We start from the raw sequence: 23,290 nt of genomic DNA, 5'->3' as shown, positions 1-23,290 counted from the left end.
TCCCTAATGGGCATGCCATTTGACCACTCCTGCCCGCTCAACAAGACGACAAACTCACCCCTGGAGCGTTTTATAGAGAGCTTGGTTATGGCATTTTCCTTGAGCCTTGCTGCACCAATCTGGCAAACCACTCAACCGTTTCACCCTTTTCAGGAATATGCCTGGTGTTTAGTGTATCACTCGTACACTTGGCACACCAGTCATTTCAAGATTGTGTCATTGGCTCAGCAGTCAACAACCAGACCATGTGGGGTAGCTTGGATCCTAATCCTTGGCCCCTCCAGCAACCACTCCGGAAATCTTTTAGTGCGCCCTTAGTGGCACACAGCCATCTGCTTGGAGGCAGGGTCAGTCTCTTTATTCAGGGGTGGCAGAGCATCACATCTGGCACCTAGACCACTGCTGTGGTGGTGGGCCTTAGCTAAGCACCATGCCCGCTACAGGTTAGGGATTCCTGGGCACAGGAGTTGGCCTGACGGCTAGGAAGGTCGATCTTGAATCTGGGGAACCGGGTTCGAGTCTCGGCAATGACGCTGAACATACTGTGATTCTGGGCATATCACACAATCTTTGGTGCCTACCAAAAAATGAATGTGTGTCCTCATGTAACGCAACTGGTGCTCATGTAAAGCGCTCTGATGCCCGATACCTTCGGGTCAAGTTCGCACTATATAAAACGCTGTAAAAAAGTTGGAAGGACAACACAGGTGAAACAAACAAACAAAGAAACCTGGGCACAGGAGAACTCTGTGCTTGCCAGGCAGTGTCACGAGTCTTGTCCAGCCCTCCTCCAGCCTCGAGTGTGTGGTAGAGAGGGCGTGCTGGTGCTCTGGGTCAGTCTCACTGGACCTCTGGGGCTGGCTGGTGTCTTCCAACAGCGGGGCTGCTCAGCAGAGCCTCTGGCTCAGCCCAAGCCTTGAGGAAATGTTCAGCCCTCAGCTCCACGGTCAGAAGACCCCCTCAGACTGGTCTATGTGATGCATCTCTTTGGACGGCTGGAGCGCCTGCTTTTATTCCACCCCGTGGCATCATTTGGGAAGCAGCTCTCTGCTAAGTTCATGCATACATTGTTATAGTTTATAAACTCAGCCAGGCAGGATCATTTGGGAATGTTGTTCTCATAGTGCCTATGTGGGTGAGTGGACTTTAAAATCTTTCAAAAATGCGACACATAAGGCAGGACCTGTGTGGCACCCGGCAGGTAGGTTCATTCCCCAGGAGTCTGCTCTGGAAGCAAACTGTGCGTTTCCCTCCAGATGGACCCCAGGTTCAGAGTGCCAGAGGGAGTGAGACGCAGTGGGGAGCCCTGGCCGAGCTTTCATGCAGAGAGAGGTTTGTGAGCATCTGAGGGTTGCACCAGCGACCGGTGCACTTCATGCAATCACACTCATTCTCACTCACTCACTCACTATGACACGTGTGATCAGTGTTGTACAACTAAACTAGACAGTGAACGTCAACTTTTGTTGAAAAAAAAAATAGCACACCCATCAGTGTCTCTTTTGCCAGAGATCACTGGGCCTAATTTACATGCTGAGGATTGAAAAACGGTATACAACCTTTACAACAAATCTTTTACCACGCACTACCATTACAACGCAGCTTTTACAGCGCAGACCATTACCACGCATTGCTCTGGGGGGGGCTCTAGGATAGGGAATACGTTTAATTTACTATCCAACACCTTCCCTAGTGTCCACGGGGACTGGAGTTGGAATAGTAAATTAAACTATTCACTATCCAGCACCCCAAAGCGCTATGCGTTGTATTGGTATGCGTTGTAAAAACCGCGTTGTAAATGCATGCGTGGTAAAAGTATGCGTGGTAACGTCATACATGCATGAAAAACTGCCCGTGGATTCTGCAATGCACCCCAAAACTGTAGGCAGCACCTGGCAGGTCCCCAGGCCAAGCCTCGAGGCCTAGAAGCTGCTGCTGTGTAGGGTTCTCCTTTCTCTTGGAGTGGAGAGGTGTGGTGCAGCGGCCATGGCAGCTGACTTTGGAGCATAGGGTTCACGGTTCGATCCCCTGCTCCAGCGGCAGCTTAGCTCAGCACCATGTGACTCTGGGCAATAGCTCACTTAATTTCTACGACGGCCCCCAGCGCCTTGAGACCCGAAAGGGTGATAAGTTTGCGCTTTACAAATACGGATTTACATTTACATTTCTCCTCATGTGCCTGCTCTGCTCCTTTGTATTCATGTAGTGCTTGTGTCTGGGCTGTTGGCACGCAGCCTGACTCTGTTTGCCTCACAGAGCGTGGTTTTATATTTATTTAGTACAGAAGCCTAGAGGCTGGATGTGTGGGAGGGCTCTGCTCGCTTCGATTTTAATGTAGTGCTGAAAGCTGGCATCCAGCCTGGCATCCTCTGATGAGCGATGCCCGTACTGAGGCAGGTGGCAGCGATGGCTGTGAGGCTTCCTGCAGACTCATTAGTGCCTCTTGAAGGTGAGCAGCTTCTGTTTGTTATTCTGGTCTCGACCTGCCGCCCAGCCTTGGCATGGAGGCGGTGTGCAGGGTGCATGGCACGGCAGTGCCGGCATAGCCACCACAGCTGGCCGGTCACCATAGCGCTTCGATCGCTTTTATCTGCTGTGGCTTCACAGCGCACACCGCGCAGGAGAGGCAGGTGGGAAGTAGGCCTGAATGGTAAATTCCGGTCCGCTCGTGGAATTTGGGTAATTTCGCGTTCCACTGAGAATGCGGAATTGCCAAAAATTCCACTGCTTCGCAGAATTTTTTGCTTATTCGCTCTTTCAAAATGCGTGTTCGTGAGATATTCCCCCACCCCCCTCCCCCGAGCACGTAAACAACATTCGCAAACAGGAAAAAAAGCATCGCGAACGGGAGGAACAAGCAATTCCGCGTGTTTGCGGTACTCTGTGTGCTTGTGGAGATTTTTTACTGTTTTTGTGGAGTTTTACGCACATTTTGCCCACCCCTAGTGGGAAGCACCTCTGGAGTTAGTGCGCTTGCGTGTACATCTGGCTGAAGATCCAATGGGATCCTTCCAAATGCAAGCACTCGTGGTGACTTTAGGCGTCTTACTCCGGCAGCCCTGGTAGGTGACGTTCACTGTGGCCAACAGCTTGTGCAGCCGATGCAACCGCACGAGGCATCTGCACTCACACAGAGACGTTTTGCGGTTCAGATCTGAGAGGGTCGCCCTCTGGGCCAGGGCAGTTTCTGGGTCTCTGACTCAATCCCAGACCTACTGGACCAGGAGCAGTAGACATTCCCTCAGCCCTTAGTACTACTGGAATTACTATTAGTAGATTTAACCAAGACAGGGGGTTAGGCATTGGATTCTGTTCAAGTCGTTTAGTTAGAATAACTTTGTTTCTTCAGTAATTGTGTTTAAAGCCATTTGGTTGTTACGACATTTAGTTTGAATCTAATGATTCAGTCTAGTCACTGATAGGCTGAAGAACAACTAAAAAAAAGGTTTTAAAAAGTGCTACCTCAGCATAATTCTGGTTGGGCAGAACCGGAATCGACTCTGTCCTCCTTTGCCCTTGGCGTTGATTCCTTTCAGACATGGCGGCGCCTTTTGAGACTGCGGATGGGGGACAGTGGCTCCTTGGCAGGGAATGGCTGCTATTGAGTTGCCTCACAAACTCAGCCCTAGCCTTCAGGAGTCTGCTGGTGGTGGGCTGTAGGCAGGAGGGCCATTGGCACTACTGTCACTACACTCTGACCCTACACTTGGAGGGCAGTCACACTTGTTTGTAGTATGTTTAAACTCTGTAATTGTTGTAGGTTAAGCAAAAGACACACAGTTGATGGACTGAATGCAGAATAAATCAAAACATTCACCCCCAGTCACAGATCTGGGTTAAATCCATTGTTCTTTTGCTCACCATGCCACCCCAGTTTAGACCCAGCCATATGCAAATCAGTCTTGAACCTGTGCCTCATGGGAACAGTCCAGCCCGAACGGCCAAGCCAGGTCCTTCCTGGACCGGAAACAAGCATCCTAGGACCGGTTTCGGGATTTCACCCCTCTTCAGCCAGGATAGCTTGATTCCAGGTGTAGGTTAATACACCAGTTAATTGAAAAAACAGGTCTTCAGATGTCTTGAAAGGACTCAAAGGGTGAACATATTCCTTTAAAAATTGAGGGGGAGCCATTCACGGAGAAATGGATCTGTAACTTAAAGCCTTCGGCCCCAGAGGAGGGTGGTACAGTCCATGTTAGTCCACCATAGTGGTCTCGCTATCTGGTGAGAGTGATGAGGTGTGAAATGTATTTGCTTTGTTTTTCAGTGCAAAGCATTGTGGACAATGACTGGACTCTTAAGTGGCATCTTTCTAACATTGGTAGCCAATCTGTGAAATTTTGTGTTCCGGGCGGATTCTGTCCCAAGAAACTGGAGGGAAACACAGGCTCTTCAAAAGTTGGACGCGACCTCAAATGTTAGCGTGAGATCAATCTCTCAGGTCCTGCATATAAATAAAAACAAACATTGATAAATGCGTTAGGTTTCACCCATGTGATTTTTTTTTTTTTTTTTGGGTGGTAAATTTTAGCTTGGCAAGCATTTGTGCGATATAAGTTACTGATTCTTCGTAAGAGTTTTGACTTGTTTATTGAGATGGCAATATGCGCAGTAACAGCATTTTTCACGCAATTATGGATTTGCTGTGTGCTGTGGCTGCCATATCCGCCTCAGTGCTAAGGCCAGAGGGGCCTTTGAGTTTCTATGCCCTTCCCCTTAGTAGTTCTGATCTACTGTGCGGCCTCTTGTGCCCAAGCACATCAAGGCGCGCACCAGTGTCCGAAGACATATTTCTAACTATGCCCCCAGTGCCAGCAACAGTTAGGTTGGGAGAGCTTCATGTCTGTTGTGGAACTGAACCATAATGACCAGGAATCTGAAACTGCAAGAGTAAAGGACAAGAATCCTCAGCAGAACATTCACACTCACTCATGCAGGCCGGACACAGTACCTAACCCTGATGCTTTTATAGAATTCCTCGAAGCTACCATTGCGTTCAACAAACCTTTGATAATTTTTTTTTTTTTAAATCGTGTTCAAGCTGCTGTACAAGAAGCATGGCCACGAGGCTCGCATGCCTGCTTTCTAGCAATGGTTGCCTTGGTAGCTGACATAACGAATACCCGAGCCTGCGCCGGCGGATGACCCAAGAACTCCACTGCGGTGAGTTCAGCCTCAATGCAGCTCTTATCTTTGTATATTTACAAAATCCTTGCCTCGGCGAAAGGATGTATTGAAATAAGCAAATCCACTGCAACAATGAGAACAGATTTAAAGTCATCTGCTCACAGTACATGCCTTTGTTTCACCTTCACATTAGCTTGAAAATTTCATGGAGGAAAACAAAGGGGCATGGCCTACGCAACTATGTTTTGCTTCATACAAATATGTTAGAAACAAAACACATTTGAGGAGACAGAGCAATTACAAGAAGCTACACAAGGGAGAGGGGGTGGGGAACAACGAACGGACAGCGAGGCTGGAGAACAATGTATGACATAGATAAGGGAAAAATAATAATGAAACCAAAAACCAACAGAGATAAGAAAGCCGCAATGATTCAGTGTGGTGTGCGCGTACGTGCTACCCAGAAGGGCCACAATCTGCCATAATGAAAGTAAGGCATGGGTAGTTAAAAGTGTAGACAAGTGAAAGCGGCCATGTAGACAGTCTGCCATAACGAAAGAAAAGCGGCTGTAGTCAACTGAAACAGCCCGAAAAATATTAAGACGCTAAAAAAAAACAAAAAACAATGGAAATTAGAAAAATAAGTACCGAAGTGGATGCCTGCTTGTACCCCAGGGGCACTAGGCAGTGCGTGCTTCGTTCAGAACTTGAGAAGGAATAAAAGGCCCTTTGGAGGTTCTGCACGGAAATCATAACAGCGCGTTCAGCCCAGGGCAATTGGGCAGCGCTGGAACTTTAAAAAGCAAGGGTGTCGCTCTTTTACTGACAGCAGGCTGAGACGCTTAAAAGAAGTTCCACCAAAGCGGATTAACACAGTACTTTGCTAATGGGAAACTGATAAGAGAAACTCGCATTGAAAACCCGGAAATAGAATGCAAGCAACCAATAGAAAAACAAGCATTTACAATACAATGGTTTCGCCTTTGGAAAATTTAGAGCTATTGGCATTGTAAATGACAAATGTTGTATTTATGTGTTGGTTTTGAAAACAGATAAATAAATGGCATTGTCATTTACATTGCCATTCTGTCGCTAATGTGAGACCTATTGTACCCTACGGACGAGCTCAGCAGATAGCAATTACTACCACACACACACACCCAGAGCCACACACACACACACACCCAGAGCCACACACACACACACACCCAGAGCCACACACACACACACACCCAGAGCCACACACACACCCAGAGCCACACACACACACACACACACCCAGAGCAACACACACCCACCCAGAGCCACACACACCCAGAGCCACACACACACACACACCCAGAGCCACACACACACACCCAGAGCCACACACAACTACACCCACCCAGAGCCACACACACCCACCCAGAGCCACACACACCCACTTTGCTCTTCTGAAATGTTGGCATGTATGGTAGTGAGCTCTGTGTGGTGAGCTGTGTGTGGTGAGTGTGTCTCGTGAGCAGTGTGTGGTGAGCTGTGTGTGATGAGCTGTGTCTCGTGATCCATCGTGGTGTGCATGTGTACATCAGGTGAATGTGTGACTAACAGAGGGCGGGGGCAGTGGAGCGAGAGGGAAGCGTTTACAGTCAGGCCACAGCCGTGGGCAGGTGTCAGCGGCTCTGGTTACCTTTGTGACACAGAAAAGACGCCCATGGAACTGTAACTGGCGGGCTGAGACCTGTGCGGATCAAGACGATTGCTTGCCGTGGGCAGCCGCTGCTTTTGTCTGCGGGATGAAACGCGGCCCTTCTCCCCTTACCGGGGACTGCCCCGCAGCTGGGCGCGCGCTCCCACGCGGGTTCCCGCCTGTGACTCTGGTGCCTCGCGCCGGAGGGCCGGCGGGCAGCACTCTGATGATGACCAAATACTATCTGTCTCCTTGAAACACCGCGCGCCGCTAATGTGCGCCACGCTGGCCTTGTTGATTATGCACACGCTGGGCTGCGCGAGGGTTGTCGACCCTTGGCTGCCGTCCAGCGTCAAAGGACATATGCCGAACTCATCCCCACCCGAAGGCTCGCTGCTGGTTCCCCTTGCTGACCACTTTTAAGGCCATCATGAATGATGCCGCCACCTGTCCGTGGCTGACAAGCTGTGCATCTTCAGTATCTCTTGCCACACGCCGAAGCCATGACTGTGTCAGAGTAAAGGCGTAGAAGTGCAAGACAGGAAAAAAATGATACAGCTAGAGGTGCCCCTTGTGACAGCGGGGACAGGCACACGGATAGCGGGAGTCACGAGGGGGGGGGGCGAACAAAGACACGGACAGCGGGAGGGGGGACGGACAGCGGGATACAACCATGCGGGACCAGGACGATCGAACAAATGAGGAAAAGCAGCCATGTAAAAAAATTAATAAATAAGTACACGCCCACAGTGGACACGTCTTCATGACGTTGCGAAAAGCCTAAAAATCGCTGGAACGCCCAAGAATCTGCTCCGGCTATGACGGACAGATCTCTGTTCCAATGGTTAGCCTCCATTTATGGAGCTAGCCAATGGAACAGAGGGGCTTGACAACACACACATACTGTAGGCATAAGATTTAGCCTGCGCGAAAAGCTGCGCAGTGCGCAGCTTTCGACAGGCGAAACCTAAAAAGCCAAATCTGGCAACGTCACCAAACTTGTGAGAAACTTCACAACAAAACAAGCAAGTCTGTTTGAAGCTTTGACTTTAAGGGGGTGATTTAGGGATCTGCTATGGTATTAAGAATGTGTTGTTAGTTCACCCCCTCCAAAACAAACCTATTATTTTATAGGGGTATTTCTAAAGCAGGGAGCGGGCCATGGGCGGCAGTCGAGCCCCTCACATAGAACAGGGAGTGTGAGCCAGGCAACCTTACAGACAGCTTGCCAAGACGTTTACATTCCATTCTCCCTCAACCAGGAGTACTGTGAAAGCGAGCCACGTGACGTCACAAACTCCGTGTACATGAAGAACACGACCTTGCTTAGCAGACAGCCCGCAACGCAGAAGCTTGTTGATCTATGTTCATGAGCCAAGAACATTGGAGCAGAAAGGCCCTATGCCCCACAGCCTCAGGATCAGCCAAGGGCCGAGAGCAGTCACTCCAAGGGGCCGATTCACAAAATCATTTATGAGCACAGGGGGCACAGTACTACAGACCTCGTGGGAGAACTCTTAAGTTCCCGTACATGCCTTTGTGAATAGGCGCATGCCCTATTAGTAAAGGTGAAAAGAGGGCCCAATCCTTTCAAATTTTACGAACAGTATATAGATATTTCAATTTCGTTCCCATTTTAGACGATTTAGGAGCAATTCACAATCACCGGGCTGCAAGAGCTCTCTTATACGTACTCATAAACACGTGCGACTCACCCTCCTACATACTGACCGCGATAAGACTGAGGAGCCAATTCTCAAAGTGCATGACCCTTGCCAATTCACTAGACCAACACCCCCCTTCCCGGAGAGGACAAAATCGGAGCACCAGGAGGCAATTCCGCGAGCAGTGCGCGCTATAAAAGAAAAATAAAATTTAAAAAACCACACAAGACCCCGCCCTCGTTCATGGTTGGGACTGTGCCACAAGTACATGCAGCTACAGTTGCTTGCAGTAAAGCAAGCAGAGCTTCGGAGTTCCCGTAATTACACCCATTATTACAACGCACCCAAGCAGAACTTTTGCCCCGCTCCTCTCCCCTTTCACCGAGGGCCCAAACTGGACGATGAGATTATGTGACGGGTGGGGCGGGCAGGGGGTTAGGTAGAAACTTGTAAATCCACAAGAGAATAGGCGAGGTGTGTCCTTGGCCCAGGCAAACGGTGGCCCCGCATTCCTGGTGGGGATAAGCCTACAGGCCCAGTAGGAGGTGCGGCGTCCTGCAAACACCTCACAATGGCCCCCGTGTCTGGCTCACTGGCAGCGCGGGGATTTGGGGAGCCGGGAACATTACTTTGTGTCCGAGGGGGATTCAATTTGCTCTCATTTGCACTCCCTGCTCAATTTCCGAAATCACTCTTTTAAATACCAATGCGGGACAGACAAAGTAAACCCATTACCAGCTTTAACAGACGCCTAACGCCGCGTTTAAATAAGAAAGGTGGCAAACAAGAAAAGGAGGAGAAATTATGATTCCTCCAGCTTTTTATAAACTTGCAAATTACTCCACTGTGGCATTAGCCTTTCCACAAACTGCTTTGCACTTAGATGCTTAGTTAGCAAACGTTTTAGGATGCAAGCCTGACGCTGCACTGAGCTGTATCCACAAAACGTAGGTACAAAAGACGTGCGGTATTTAAAGGGCTGAGCAAATGTCTCAGGTGTAAACTATTACCATAAACAAACATTGTGACAGCAGGGACGGGCACACGGACAGCGGGAGTCATGAGGGGAGGAGGCAACAAAGACACGGACAGCGGGAGGGGGGACGGACAGCGGGATACAACCATACGAGACCAGGACGATCGAACAAATGAGGAAATAAACAGCCATGTAAAAAAAAAAAAAAAGTACACGCCCACAGTGGACACGTCTTCATGACGTTGCGAAAAGCCTAAAAATCGCCGGAACTCCCACGAATCTGCTTCGGCTATGACGGACAGATCTCTGTTCCAATGGCTAGCCTCCATTTATGGAGCTAGCCAATGGAACAGAGAGGCGGTGACCAAGCCACATACTGTTCTCATTAGATTTTGCCTGCGCGAAACGCTGCTTGCGCAGCTTTCGACAGGCGAAACCTAAACAAGGAAAAGTAAAGTGACAAGAACCAAAAAGAAGTGAAGGCGGGATGTAAGCCCCTTTTAAGATATAGTTAATACAATAGATTCAGGTGAAACCTAAAAAGAGATTCAATTTTCAGGTCTTAAAGTCAATACATTTTCATTAATAAATCGTAAAGAAGATATTTTAAAATGGTAATTTTGACGTTCTTCATCGAAAATTAGACAAGAGACCAGCATATACTTCACGACACACACGTCACTTCCTCTTGGCCAATTCATAATGAATTAATCTGCACAAAGTGTGTGATATACATGAACAGAGAAAGATTTGTTAAAGTAAGAGAAAATAATATGAGAAGGAAAACAAGAAAAGATCAACACCTTATAGGAACACAATTTAATACATTAATTCATTATGAATTGTATCCAGTTCACAACATGCTAATTTTGAAGATATTCAAGATATGTGCTCCAGGAGGGAGTGGGGTGGGGGTGGGAAGGGGGGGAGAAAGATCGTGATGTGAACTTAAGTTACCGCTGTGGTTATAAAGAAGAAATAATAGACACCGCACATGCACCCAAAATGCCTTGCAAAAGATGTCATGCAAAGAGATAATCTACTCTGTAATAATATTCATATTAAGGAGACTGTGAAAGACACAAAGGAAAATAAGAAAACCATTTAGTCGAAGAGAATTGCCAAAAGGAAAGAAAAATGATAATTATAAAATGAGGCAAACTTATTATAAAAAATTAAAAACTTCCCATAACCTGATAGCTTAATGCAATATTAGCACTAGACTGTGCTTTTAAGACAAGTTCGGTGATTTCCCAACGCAAAGTGTCTGAAAATACAAATTTAAACATGTCTTTTAACAAGTTTTCAGAAAACATATAATTTAATCATATTTCATTCTATCTGTGGCACATTCTTAAAAAAAATACTGTAGAGAATACTCATATAGCAAGAAACTTAATACAACGTGTCTTAGGAGTGCTGGGTCATTCAAAATGTGTTCTGTACACCAATGCAAGAATTTCGATTTTACTGAAAAAGGAAAATTCCCTTACACACAGTGAGGCTGCAAATGATGAGTGTGTAAATCAGTGTACATGAAATGGAAAAAAACAACAGTGAGGGTTATGAGGTGTGGGAGTCACATATCGTTCATGCTTGTAAATATTATATGTTAAGAGTGCATGGTTGGTTGGGAGAAACACAAAGTCAGGATTTAAAACGAAACGCAGTGATTGGGGTTGTCTGTACTAACACAACTTTATTCCACCCAAAGGAAGCCTTCTCTCCAAACTTACAACAGATTGAAAAAAACTAACAAGGATCTAAAACCTCGACTTGCAGTTCGCCTGCAGCTCCTTGACGTCAGTTCATAGCTCACCGGGCTTCAATAACAGAAGGATTGCAACCTATGAACTTGAAGTAACAAAAAGATCTCTGTCAAAGCACTAGCCCCCTTACCTAGCCACATTTGTTTGTGTTATATATGTGTAAATTGACAGCCAGACTCTTCTTTTCATAGCTCCGCCCCTCGTGACTCCACCCCCTTTCCTCAGCCACACCTTGACCCCAGTTTATGGGTTTCCCTAGTACATTTCTTCCAGTTCTAGCACTGCCTGCAGTCAAATATACAGGTTGTTAGTTTATGTTAACTGTGTTCATACCTGCAAACTTGTGAAATATTTTTGCCATGTGAGGAGGGGGCGGGCCTGATGCCAAGAGCTAATTAAGAGGCACTCTGCCCCTCACTGATTCCCCTAAATCTTGTGGCACAAGGTGTCACTGTGTGGGTTGACAGGTCTGTGGTGAGCTGAATACAATCTCTGTGAAAGGAGGGTCGCTCCGGGATTCAAGACCCCTTTTTTAGGTCGAGCATGGGCAGTGCATGCGCTGCTCTGCTAGGCATGCTGCATTCGTGTATGGGCTTGAAGCTCCGCACACTCGCTGCCCATATTTTTCATTGGCTAGTGTCATTGTCCTTCGTAAATGCAGGCTTCTGATTTGTTAATAGACTTGTTAGTCCCTCCTTAGTACCGCCTTGTCTTCATTTGTAACCACCCATGAGGACTGGCCCTTTTACTTCTGTTGTTACACGGTATGTATTTTTTTAGTCTGTACGAACCATTTACTTTAATGGATTTATCCTACTTCAGGCACAACATGCTTTCCTGCAACATTCAGTGGCCATGCGCGCTTTTACTTTCCAAGCAGCCCGGGACAATGACGGCCGCTTCTTTGAAATGAAATAGGTTTCGCATTTACAAGAGTTTGAGCTATTGGGATTGTAAATGGCAATGCGTTTTATTAATGCATTAATTATCAAAACAGATAAATAAAAGGCACGGTCATTTACAATGCAAATAGCTTAAACTCTTGCAAATGCGAGACCTATTGCATTGCAAATGCTTGTTAAGTAGGCCTGTACATTTCTGCATGCGCCTTGAAACTTGCGGTCCAACCCCCTCCTAGATTCAATTGAAGGGAAGTGTTCTGACTGGCTGATTCTTCCGCAGGTGAAGCACCTAGAAGTGAGCAGCTCCTCGATGGCGGACGACCTGTGCCGGAAGAGCGCTATCATCGAGACCTACGTCTTGGACAGCCGGATCGGTGAGTATCTGGGCGGCATGCTAGGCGCTAGAATGCATGTGTGTGGCAACTGGGTTCATGAAGACACCTTCTGGTACTGGAAGGCATTCCACTTTGCAGTTTCTTATTAAGTTTTCATGTTTTGCTTATTTTCACATAAAAATACAAAAAGGAAATAATAAGCCAGTTCCCCTTCTATCTTTATTTTTAAAAACATCTAAATTAAATAAATACGTTCTTCTAGTCTCTCCATGCGGTTATTCATGACTGGCGGGTGATTAGTTCAGCTAATTGACAGCATACTAATTTTAAAAAAACAATCCATTTTCTAACAAAAGCTTGATTGGCAGAGGCGTACAGGAGTGCCCATTCCACAGTGCGACTGTTGTCAAGTGAGTGTATTGTTTATTGGATATGGTATTAAAACCTGGAGAAATTGAGTACATGTATCTTCATGCATTAAATAAAAGGAAATACTCTAGTTGCAGTTTAATTTTAACACCCCAAAAATATATTGGTTATTAACAACATGATGAAGAAAGAATAGACATGAACAGGAATGTCTACAGTGCTGCACCGAAAGATTAATAGCTGAATCACTTTCCGTAAAGTGCTGCGTTGCACAATGCGTGATGGTCTAACATCTCTCTGTAAAGTGCTGCGTTACACAGTGCGTGTTTGGCTAACATCTCTCTGTAAAGTGCTGCATTGCACAGTGCGTGGTGGGCTAACATCTCTCCGTAAAGTTCTGCATTGCACAGTGCATGATGGGCTAACATCTCTCCGTAAAGTGCTGCATTGCACAGTGCATGATGGGCTAACATCTCTCCGTAAAGTGCTGGATTGCACAGTGCGTAATGGGGTATCATCTCTCCGTAAAGTGCTGCATTGTACAGTGCGTGATGGGGTAACATCTCTCCGTAAAGTGCTGCTTTGTACAGTGTATGATGGGGTAACACCTCTGTAAAGTACTGCATTGCACAGTGCGTGATGGGGTAACATCTCTCTGTAAAGTGATATGTTTCAAAACTGCATATATAGCTCTGTAAATTGTCTTCTATGTGTTGCATCACTTTCTGTAAAGTGCTGCATTGGACACTGTATGGAAACTGCTATATATTCCTGTAACGTTTTTAGGTCTTGCCTGTTAGCAGCGCACATGCGCTGCTCTCGCCATGCGAGGGCTTTTGCAATTGATACGCTTTGAGAAGGGGACTTTAACCCACGCCCTTCTTTTTTTTTATTTTTTTTAAATTTTTGTAAACCTTTATTGTGCATAAGAAGAGGAACAAATACGGGCCTACAACCAGCAGGCCGGCCACGGTACTTTGAGCACAGGTACAAGCAATACAGTTCCCCAGCGGCATCAGGCAGGATATCAACAATTAGGAGCAGTTACACTGGATAAGTCATGCCGCCAAGGAGAGGAGCATTGAAGGTTGATTTTAAAGTTTATGGTCGAAATATAAATCAGTGAAGAATAGAAGCGAGGAGAACTGAGTCCGTACATTAACTTCACAACATGAGCAGGCAGCATCAATAAAAACAGCAGTAGTGAGAACACTCCGTCAATATGGCAGCACAATGCAAAACAAGGGGGCTGTAGTCCACGTTTACGTGCCACCCACACCGCCACCCACTCCCTACTAACCCTACTCTCAGACCCAGAACAGAAACAGAACAAGAAAGCGCAGAAATTTAGAAAAATAAGGCCCATAGAACTAAATAAGGAAAAATAAATCTACCCCCCCACCCTACATCAATCCGGAGGCTACGGCCTACCCCCCCCCGGCAAAGTGCCTGTCGCCCATTAACCCGAAATACAGACCAAGAATAGAAGAGAAAAAGAGAAACAATAAAAGAAAAATGTTCACTCTTGAATAATCGGGAGGAAGAAAGGAACAAGCTATTCTACCACACCCAAAAAGAAATAGAAGCTCGGAGGAGGGCCAAGAACATTTAAATCCAGACTCTCAGCCCGCAACAGACCCGCGCCCCAATAATTATGACCCACAGAAGTACAAGGCATTTGCATCCGTAAATGAAGGATAATAGCAGCAGTACAGTACACAATGCTTCCAAGGAGTAAGGCAGTTCAGGTACGAGCCAGCAACAATTAAAACCCCGGGAAGATGACCTCAATAGCACTTATTATCGGATCGCCCATCCACAGTATTCCCACCCCATAGATATGTACCAGCAAATGTACCCAGCAATGCCAACCTCATGTGGGAAAAAACCTTAAACAGTGCACAATAACAATACCAAGTCAGCAGCACAGTCCGGGTTTCCGCTAGCCAAACAAACAGAGTCAGCGCAAGGAATGCCATCAACCCTGGCCCGAACGCCGAAAACCGTCCAGAGATGACCACCGCTGGGAACAAGCCGAATGAAGAACAAAGGACCAAGATGGCCGTCCTCGATGAAGAAGAGGCACTGAAGAACAAAATGGAGGCCCCCAACCATCAAGAAGTCCAATGTCAGGAAGGATCAGCTTAGCGACGCAGGTTGGAGGAGGCATTTTTCCCCTATGATGAGAAGTGGCTCCGGGGGGAGATGTATCAGGGAGGACCAGCAGCCAAGAAATCAATGAGCGATGCAGAGGCAGCAGCTGCAGAAGTAGAGCCCCAGGCTTAAGAGTAAGGGGAGACAATGTAGCCGAGCCTCCGACGACGGGCAGAGTTGAGTCGTTGTATCCACGGATCGCCCGCTGTACTGGAGAAGCCTGCCGAGACAAAGTATCCACTTGGGGAACTATTGTGGGCAACAGGGGGTCTTGTCGTTTCAGGCGCCCCAGTGCAAGTGCCACTGCGTCAATCTTGCGCTCCAGCTGGCAAGTATTCCGCTGCCAAGTCGTCCGGAGGTCCGCAATTGCTTCAAGGATATCGCTGTAGTCCAGGGTCCGCAGCGGTCCCTCACAAAGCCAGCCTCGGGTCGATGTCAGCGGTTCATCGGGATGGGCACGAGTAGGCAGGACAGGGCACACATGGGACAGGGAATCACCCCCATCCCCGTCCTCAAGGGCCGGCGCCATCTTCGTTCCCTCCAGTGGACCCCAGCAGGAGAGAGTGGCGGCGTCCGTGGAACACAGGATCAGACAGGGGCTTCGGTGATGGTACGGTTCACTGTGTAGGGCGGCTTCTCCACGGGTGCCCCCCTGCCGCCGGACCCACAGGTCGATCCACGGCAGTGAAGGCACCACAAAATGGTGTCGAGTCAGACCACCCACAGCACAACAAAGGCGGCGGCGGGGGTAGGGATCCTGTCCCGCCAGCACGCATCGTCCCCAAGGCAGGAGTATCACCCGGTCGGGAGGGGGGCCACACCGTCTCCCTATGTAAGCAAAAGCGCCACCTCAAACACCGGCGCCTCCATGATTCTTCCCCCGGACCTCGATGCAGCAAGTTCCGCAGCAACGATAGGGGCAGGCTCCAGGGGTAGTGACGGCAGACAGCTCGCACGGCGAGTTCACCCTCAAACCGGCCAGCAGAAACCTCGGGAAAACGCGGTCACCAGCAGCGCGATCAATCCGTAGCGTCACCGCAAGATTAGTCAGGATTTTAAACAGGATACCGGTGCGGGAGTGAAAAAGTCGCGGAGCTGGGAGCCTACACGTCCGTCCTGTCGGCCATCTTGGCTCCTCCTCGACCACGCCCTTCTTTTTAATTGACATGCGTCAGCAATTATGTTAAACTCTGGCGCGTGATTGGTAATTGGACTTACTTGTTTCCGCCTTGTCCTCTTTCAGTACGGCCCATTTTGACAGGCAGACGCCATGTTTGTTTCTGTGACATAGTGGGGGTGCTCCTATTGGGTGAGTGGCAGCTGTGGGCGCTCTCTGCTGACCCCTGTCTCGGACATTCTGTACGGGTTGGCTTGTTACCAGTTCATGTTTATTCCAGCTGTCTCCCTCTCATATGTCTCTTCACCTCTCCATCGAGCACCATGTTGCTGTCGCTGGTGCGCTTCTACCCCACATCCCTCTGTGTTATGCTTGTCCTTATATGTTTCTCCGCCCACATTGCTTTATCACCTGTTTTCTTCTGCCTGCTCCACTTTGCACTCTCTCTGCCCCGTGGGCTTCTGTTCCCCAGCACTCCACATTCCTATCTCTTACCCGTTTTGTATACTTCTCCTCCCGGCCTCTGTGTTGCTTCCAATGTCATCCTCCGTGATCCTTTCCCCACCAGCGCCCTCCTTGCCGCTTTCACCCTCACTCTCCTTGTTGCTTCCCTACCCCCACTTTAAAAAAAACATGCTTTGGTAATACGTTTTTAAAAACTTAGCAATCCAACTTGCCTCCCTAAGGGCCAGATGTAGGATGGCAAATACCGGTCGGTAACGGCCGATTTCGGCCGTTACCAATCGGTATTTGGAGTTTGGGATGTAGGGGCATGTTAAAATACAGATTAGGTAATTTTACTGAATCAGTAATTTTACTGATTCGGTAAAATACCGAATCAGTAAAATTACCGAGTCTGGCCCTGTGCAGGGATTGCAGGTCGGTCTGGCCCTGTTCAAGGATTGCAGGTCGGTCTGGCCCTGTGCAGGGATTGCAGGTCGGTCTGGCCCCGTGCATGGATTGCAGGTCTGTCTGGCCCCGTGCATGGATTTCATGTCGGTCTGGCCCCATGCATGGATTGCAGGTCGGTCTGGCCCCGTGCATGGATTGCAGGTCGGTCTGGCCCCGTGCATGGATTGCAGGTCTGTCTGGCCCCGTGCATGGATTGCAGGTCTGTCTGGCCCCGTGCATGGATTGCAGGTCTGTCTGGCCCCGTGCATGGATTGCAGGTCTGTCTGGCCCCGTGCATGGATTGCAGGTCTGTCTGGCCCCGTGCATGGATTGCAGGACTGTCTGGCCCAGTGCATGGATTTCAGGTCGGTCTGGCCCCGTGCAAGGATTGCAGGTCGGTCTGGCCCTAGGCATGGATTGCAGGTCGGTCTGGCCCCGTGCATGGATTGCAGGTCAGTCTGGCCCTGTGCATGGATTGCTGGTCTGTCTGGCCCCATGCATGGATTGCAGGTTGGGCTGGCCCCGTGCATGGATTGCAGGTCGGTCTGGCCCTGTGCATGGATTGCAGGTCGGTCTGGCCCTGTGCATGGATTGCAGGTCGGTCTGGCCCCGTGCATGGATTGCAGGTCAGTCTGGCCCCGTGCATGGATTGCTGGTCTGTCTGGCCCCGTGCATGGATTGCTGGTCTGTCTGGCCCCGTGCATGGATTGCTGGTCTGTCTGGCCCCATGCATGGATTGCAGGTTGGGCTGGCCCTGTGCATGGATTGCAGGTCGGGCTGGCCCTGTGCAGGGATTGCAGGTCGGGCTGGCCCTGTGCAGGGATTGCAGATCGGGCTGGTCCTGTGCATGGATTGCAGGTCGGGCTGGCCCTGTGCAGGGATTGCAGATCGGGCTGGTCCTGTGCATGGATTGCAGGTCGGGCTGGCCCTGTGCAGGGATTGCAGGTCGGTCTGGCCCTGTGCAGGGATTGCAGGTCGGGCTGGCCCTGTGCACGGATTGCAGGTCGCTCTGGCTCTGTGCACGGATTTCAGGTTGGTCTGGCCCTGTGCACGGATTGCAGGTCGCTCTGGCTCTGTGCACGGATTTCAGGTTGGTCTGGCTCTGTGCACGGATTGCAGGTCGCTCTGGCTCTGTGCACGGATTGCAGGTCGCTCTGGCTCTGTGCACGGATTGCAGGTCGCTCTGGCACTGTGCAGGGATTGCAGGTCGCTTTGGCTCTGTGCACGGATTTCAGGTTGGTCTGTCACTGACCCGGATTGCAGGTCGGTCTGGTGCTGTGCACGGATTGCAGGTCGGTCTGGCACCACACACAGATTGCAGGTCGTTCTGGCCCTGTGCAAGTGATTGCAGGTGTTCATGCTGACATGAGTGCCAATTCAAGAAGGAGACTCCCGATTTTGGAAGCCAAAAATGGCTTTATTTTGAGGTCTCCTGCCTGAAATTGCCTCTGCTTCAATAGAAGTCAATGGGGAAAATCCTTCAAATCCCCCCACCACCCCCCGCACCCTTAGGCCAGCATTTTTCACAACATAACATTATTGCTTTTCAATCCTTCCTAAAAAAAGTGTTAGAACAATACATTTCACCTCCCACTGGTGCCTGGGGGGTGCGGGTCCTTTACTTCTCTTGTGTGGGATATGCTCGGCTGTGTGTAGTTTCTGTATGTTTCACTCGAACAGGCTGGTGCCCATTTGGGACACATGTGCAAGGATACACTTGAGGATGGCTGTGCAGGTGACCCTTGTGCAGGGGTGGACATGATGGCACGCACGCCCCTGTGCTTAGGACGTCCTCCCTACTCCAGTATTACCCACTGAGTGGGGAAGCTACCTGTCCCCCAGCTATGTTTAATATAGCATCCACCGCAAAGAGTGCCTCTCGCCTCCACGCGTCCTCTGTTGGTGGCTGTGTCCTTCCGCCCGGACTCTGCCTCACTCACATCAACCAGACACCTTCACCAGCCCAAACTGGTCTGACCCCCTCCTTGCACAAAAGTGGACGCCATCTTGGTTGGCAGTTCAGCTCTTTACGCTCTTCCAGATAACACCTATAAAATGAGGCCTGGTGTGCGGCCGTGCCGCTGGTGCGTCAAAGGCAAGCCCGTCTGCGCTCGGCTGGGGCTAGGAAGCATGGTCTACTTCCTGGAAAATGGGTACACTGCTCTCCCAAGGAATTAAAGCCCCCCATGCAGGCACCAAAGGAAGAATGCCTGCATTCGATGACCCCAGAGTCTCGATTTAGGAAGGGCCCACAGTACAATACTTGTGTGAATGTGGTACTAACAATAAGTCTTCCACTCTATATACCATAGAGATTTGCCAAGTTTTAACATTGCCCAAGCAAATTGCACAAGACCGGCAAATGTATTAAGTTAACTGCAGACCGCTTCCCAAACATACAATTGATATATTTACATTGCTCGAAGAAAAGGGACCGAGGCCCTTTTTCTTACAGAAACATGGCTGCAGGATGATAGTGGGCCAGATGTCGCAGCTGCCCTCTCCCCAGGATATGCAATTGCTAGAAATGATGGTCCTGGAAAGAAAGGCGGGGGAGTCGCCATTATCTTGTCTTTTCACTAAAACTCTCGCACACATTTGCCTTTTCACGTCTTCTTGTAGATCGCCCTCCGGGGCCGGCACAAAAGTTGGTCCTGGATTCACCTGAAATAATAGCAAAATACTGTACGTCAGCTGTCAATTGGACTTTACTTGGAGATCTAAGTATTCATTTTGATACAAATATTTGTAAATAGGCAAATAAATGTAAGCATGACGTAACAGCATTCCAGCTGGTACAACTGGTGGAGGTGTCTTCTCATTTAAACGGCCACATATATCTCAAATAGCATGTCCATGAAGGTAGATGCTCAAATACCAATTCTGTGGTCTGATCATTTTTTATTTCAGTTCACTATCCCCAAAAATGAATTGCTCAAACCCAATAGAGCCCCTGTTCAGCAATCGAGACATTGGTCAAAATTGGATATCTCCGTCTGGCAAACAGCGCTGAGCGAGTCCACCCATACTGGATGGAGACGTGTGCGCCTCCTATAGAGGATTTAGGGAATAGATAGACTGTACCTTGGAAATTTGATACCTAAAAGCATTAGTTGATCTCAAATGTGTGTTTGTTCACACCAGAGTTACGAGTTAAAGAATGTAAGAGACAGGAAAGAAAATGTAGGTATTTATATGATGAAGATAGTAAGCAAGCCTACAAAAAAAATAAAAAATACCACCATGCTATCCGTAGGGCCAAACTGAACGACTTTGCGGATAAGATTAAGCAAGCCGTACATCCCGCGAGAGAAATTTATAGCATCGCTCACTCATTCATCAAACCGAATGTAACAGGAGCAGGTCCCCCTCCCGCGGGAGACCGATGTGAGCAGTTTCCTCACTTCCTTCTTGACAAAGTTCAAGAATCTATGACTCCCTAGTGGTGCTACCAGACTCCATTGATTCTACAAAGCGGCAAGCATCGACAGCCAGCTCTCTGTAGAATTCTCATCTTTTCCAAAAATTACGAAAAATGACATTTTAGATGTAGCAAGTACAATCAAATTAGGGTCCCCGCTAGATGCAGCTTCAGGAAACATTCTGTAGAATGCAGGAGAAGCTGAACTATCCACCTTAAAAGTCATATATAGCACCTGTTTGGAGGAAGGCTGCGTCCCAGAGTCATGGAAGCATGCTATCATTAGGCCATTACTAAAAAAGGCTTCTCTGGACCCAGACAAATTAGAAAATTATAGACCTATTTCGTTACTGCTCGGAATAAGTAAACTCTTATAGAAGGGTGCTGAATGGCTCTCTCTCAAAGTTTCTTGATACCAACAATTTGCTGCATCAAGCACAAACCGGCTTCCGCTCTGGCTGCAGCACGGAGACGAATCTCTTATTGGCTACCGAAGATATGAGAGTGACCCTCGATCAAGGAGGGTCGGCTGCACTAATTCTTTTGGATTTGAGTGCAGCATTCGATACGGTCTCCCACTCAGTCCCGATAGAGAGGATGAAGGCACTAGGGATCACTGGATCTGCGTTAAGTCGGTTACGGAGTTTCTAGTTAATAGAAGTTTCCAAATCAATGAAGGCCCTTTTATGGCCAAAGCCTAGAAATGGGAATGTGGATTGTCGCAGGGCTCCGCGTTGAGCCCCGCACTCTTTACCATCTATGTTAAACCACTCGCAGACATAATCTGTGCTCGTGGTTTTGCCATGGAATCTTACGCTGACGACACTCAAATAGTCATCTCCATGTCACCAGAAACCAAACCACTTCAAAAGGACTCAACACATGTCTAGGACAGGTGGCCGGTTGGATGGTGGCAAGCTGCCTCAAGCTGAATGGGGACAAATCAGAAGTAATGGTAGTAGGCAATAACCTGTAGCTTTGGGAACATCTGACATGGCCCCCATGCTTGGGAGAATTCCCCACTCCCAAGGCAGAAGTGAAGCACCTTGGTGTTATCCTGGATAAGGATCTGACCATGAATTCCCAAGCTAAGAAAATAGCGAGCACGTGGTTTGGCCGGCTCAGATCCCTAAGGAAGACGCTTAGATGGCTTCCAATGGACTGTTGGAGAACAATGGTGCAAGGCTGGATACTTACACGCCTTGACAACGGTAACTCCCTATACCTAGGCAGCCGAAACTATGTCACAAAGAAACTCCAGCTCAAACAAAATGTGGCAGAACGACCACTTATGGGTCTGACCAAGATAGACTTGTTTGCCTCTCGCACAACTACATTGGTTACCTGTCAAGAGACGCATAGAATTTAAGGCTCCATGCTTCACCCGCAAGCTAGAATACTCCTCATGTCCTCGTGTATTACAATATCTCATTACATCTCACACAACAGCTAGAGCACTAAGATCGAACGATCTTCCCCTCCTTACAGTTCCCATAATAGAGAACGAGGGGAGACGATCGTTATTTATTAATTTTATTTAAAGAGTTTTAAATCGCGCAGACAAGACCACTGTGGGTATCAGAGCGCTTTACAGAAGGGTAGTTACAGAAATAAACGATAGTAGCGCAGAAAGGACCAGCAAAGGACAACATCGGTCACAACAGTTAAGCATTTCAAAAAGAGGGAAGAGTGAGAGAGCTAATCCTAGGGTAAGACTGAAGGTCTGACCAGTGATTTCATTTGTTCGCAGAACCCTATGACTTTCTTAAGAAGGGAGCAATAGTTAACCCCTTCCGTGCTTTCGTTGGCCATCACGAGCACTACCTCCCTGGTGCTGCGTACGGCCAACAGCCGGGGCAGCCCGGCCCACTCCGTGGAACACCTGCACTGCGGCGAAATATTAGCCACGGTAAACAGGTTAATATTGCAACCAAACAGGACAGGCAAAACAGATAATAACAATCTTTGCAGTTCACTCGAGACCAGGGTAATGCAGCGCATTCTCAGGTGGACTGTCGGACTAGCCCAGAAATGTCTTCATCAGAATCTGTTTGACTTCCCTTTCGAAGGAAGCTGTGGAATTATTCACTCTTCTTTCCGGTGGTAGGGAGTTCCAAATTCTAGGTGCAATACCTGAGAATGCTCGATGGTAAATTTTCTTTTTTTGGAATTTCTGTGGTTTAAGTAGTAAGGGCCTCCTGAGAGCTCAAGTTTTTGTGCAAGATATAGTGGGGTGTTGGAGTGTAGAGCTTTGTGAGTCAGGCAGGCAATTAGATGTATCCTTGCTTCATCCGCAGCCAATTAAGAGCGTTAAACTCAGGCGACATATGATGATAACATTTGGAGCCTGTAATGAGCCTAGCAGCGGTATTGAGAGAGCCCTTAAGCGGAGCCATCATCACTCTCGGAAGTCCACAAAGAGTTGCACTACCATAATCCAGCTTAGAGATCACTAATGCTTGCACCGCGGTCTTGAGGTCGCCGTGGGGAAGGATCGTTTTTATTTTCCTTAGGATGCTTTAATGGAAGTTTGCTTCTTTGGTGAGAGCACGGATGTGATTCTTCATGTTCAGATGTCTGTCCAGTATTATTCCGAGTGAGCTCGTAGAGTCAATGGTGTTTGGAGTGCAGTTGAGGGCTATCAGTTGGTGCACCCATTTTGCAATGACTGTTTTTGAGGGGCCATGAAGGGGAATTCAGTTTTGAGAGCATTCGTTTTCAGATGATTGAGTGTAAGCCAACTTTGCGTTTCCTGAAGAACTGAGTTGAGAGGTCTGATATCCTCTGGGGAGGAGATTTTCAGGTACAGTTGTGTGTCATCGGCATACATGTTGGACACTTTCAGGATTTCTGTTCGAGGCTCCATGAACAGGTTGAAGAATGTGGGTTTGAGAGT

General features: G+C 48.3%; 1 protein-coding gene across 4 annotated transcripts in view; it reads left to right on the top strand.

The window, feature by feature from the left end:
• Positions 1-23,290, top strand: part of GRIPAP1 (GRIP1 associated protein 1) — a 395,004-nt gene that overhangs the window by 273,686 nt on the left and 98,028 nt on the right. For all 4 annotated transcript variants that reach the window (XR_015300640.1, XM_086940304.1, XM_086940303.1 and 1 more), the window contains one exon: positions 12,388-12,481. Coding sequence is in view for 3 of the 4 variants with exons in the window: in XM_086940304.1 (XP_086796430.1) it covers positions 12,388-12,481 (94 nt within the window). In the remaining variant the exon portion in view is untranslated. The remainder of the gene's footprint in view (positions 1-12,387; positions 12,482-23,290) is intronic.

This window comes from Lissotriton vulgaris, chromosome 10 (assembly GCF_964263255.1).
Source record: "Lissotriton vulgaris chromosome 10, aLisVul1.2, whole genome shotgun sequence".
NCBI lineage: Eukaryota > Metazoa > Chordata > Amphibia > Caudata > Salamandridae > Lissotriton > Lissotriton vulgaris.
The sequence above is the reverse complement of the archived record's forward strand: the minus strand, read 5'-3'. Positions and strand labels throughout refer to the sequence as shown.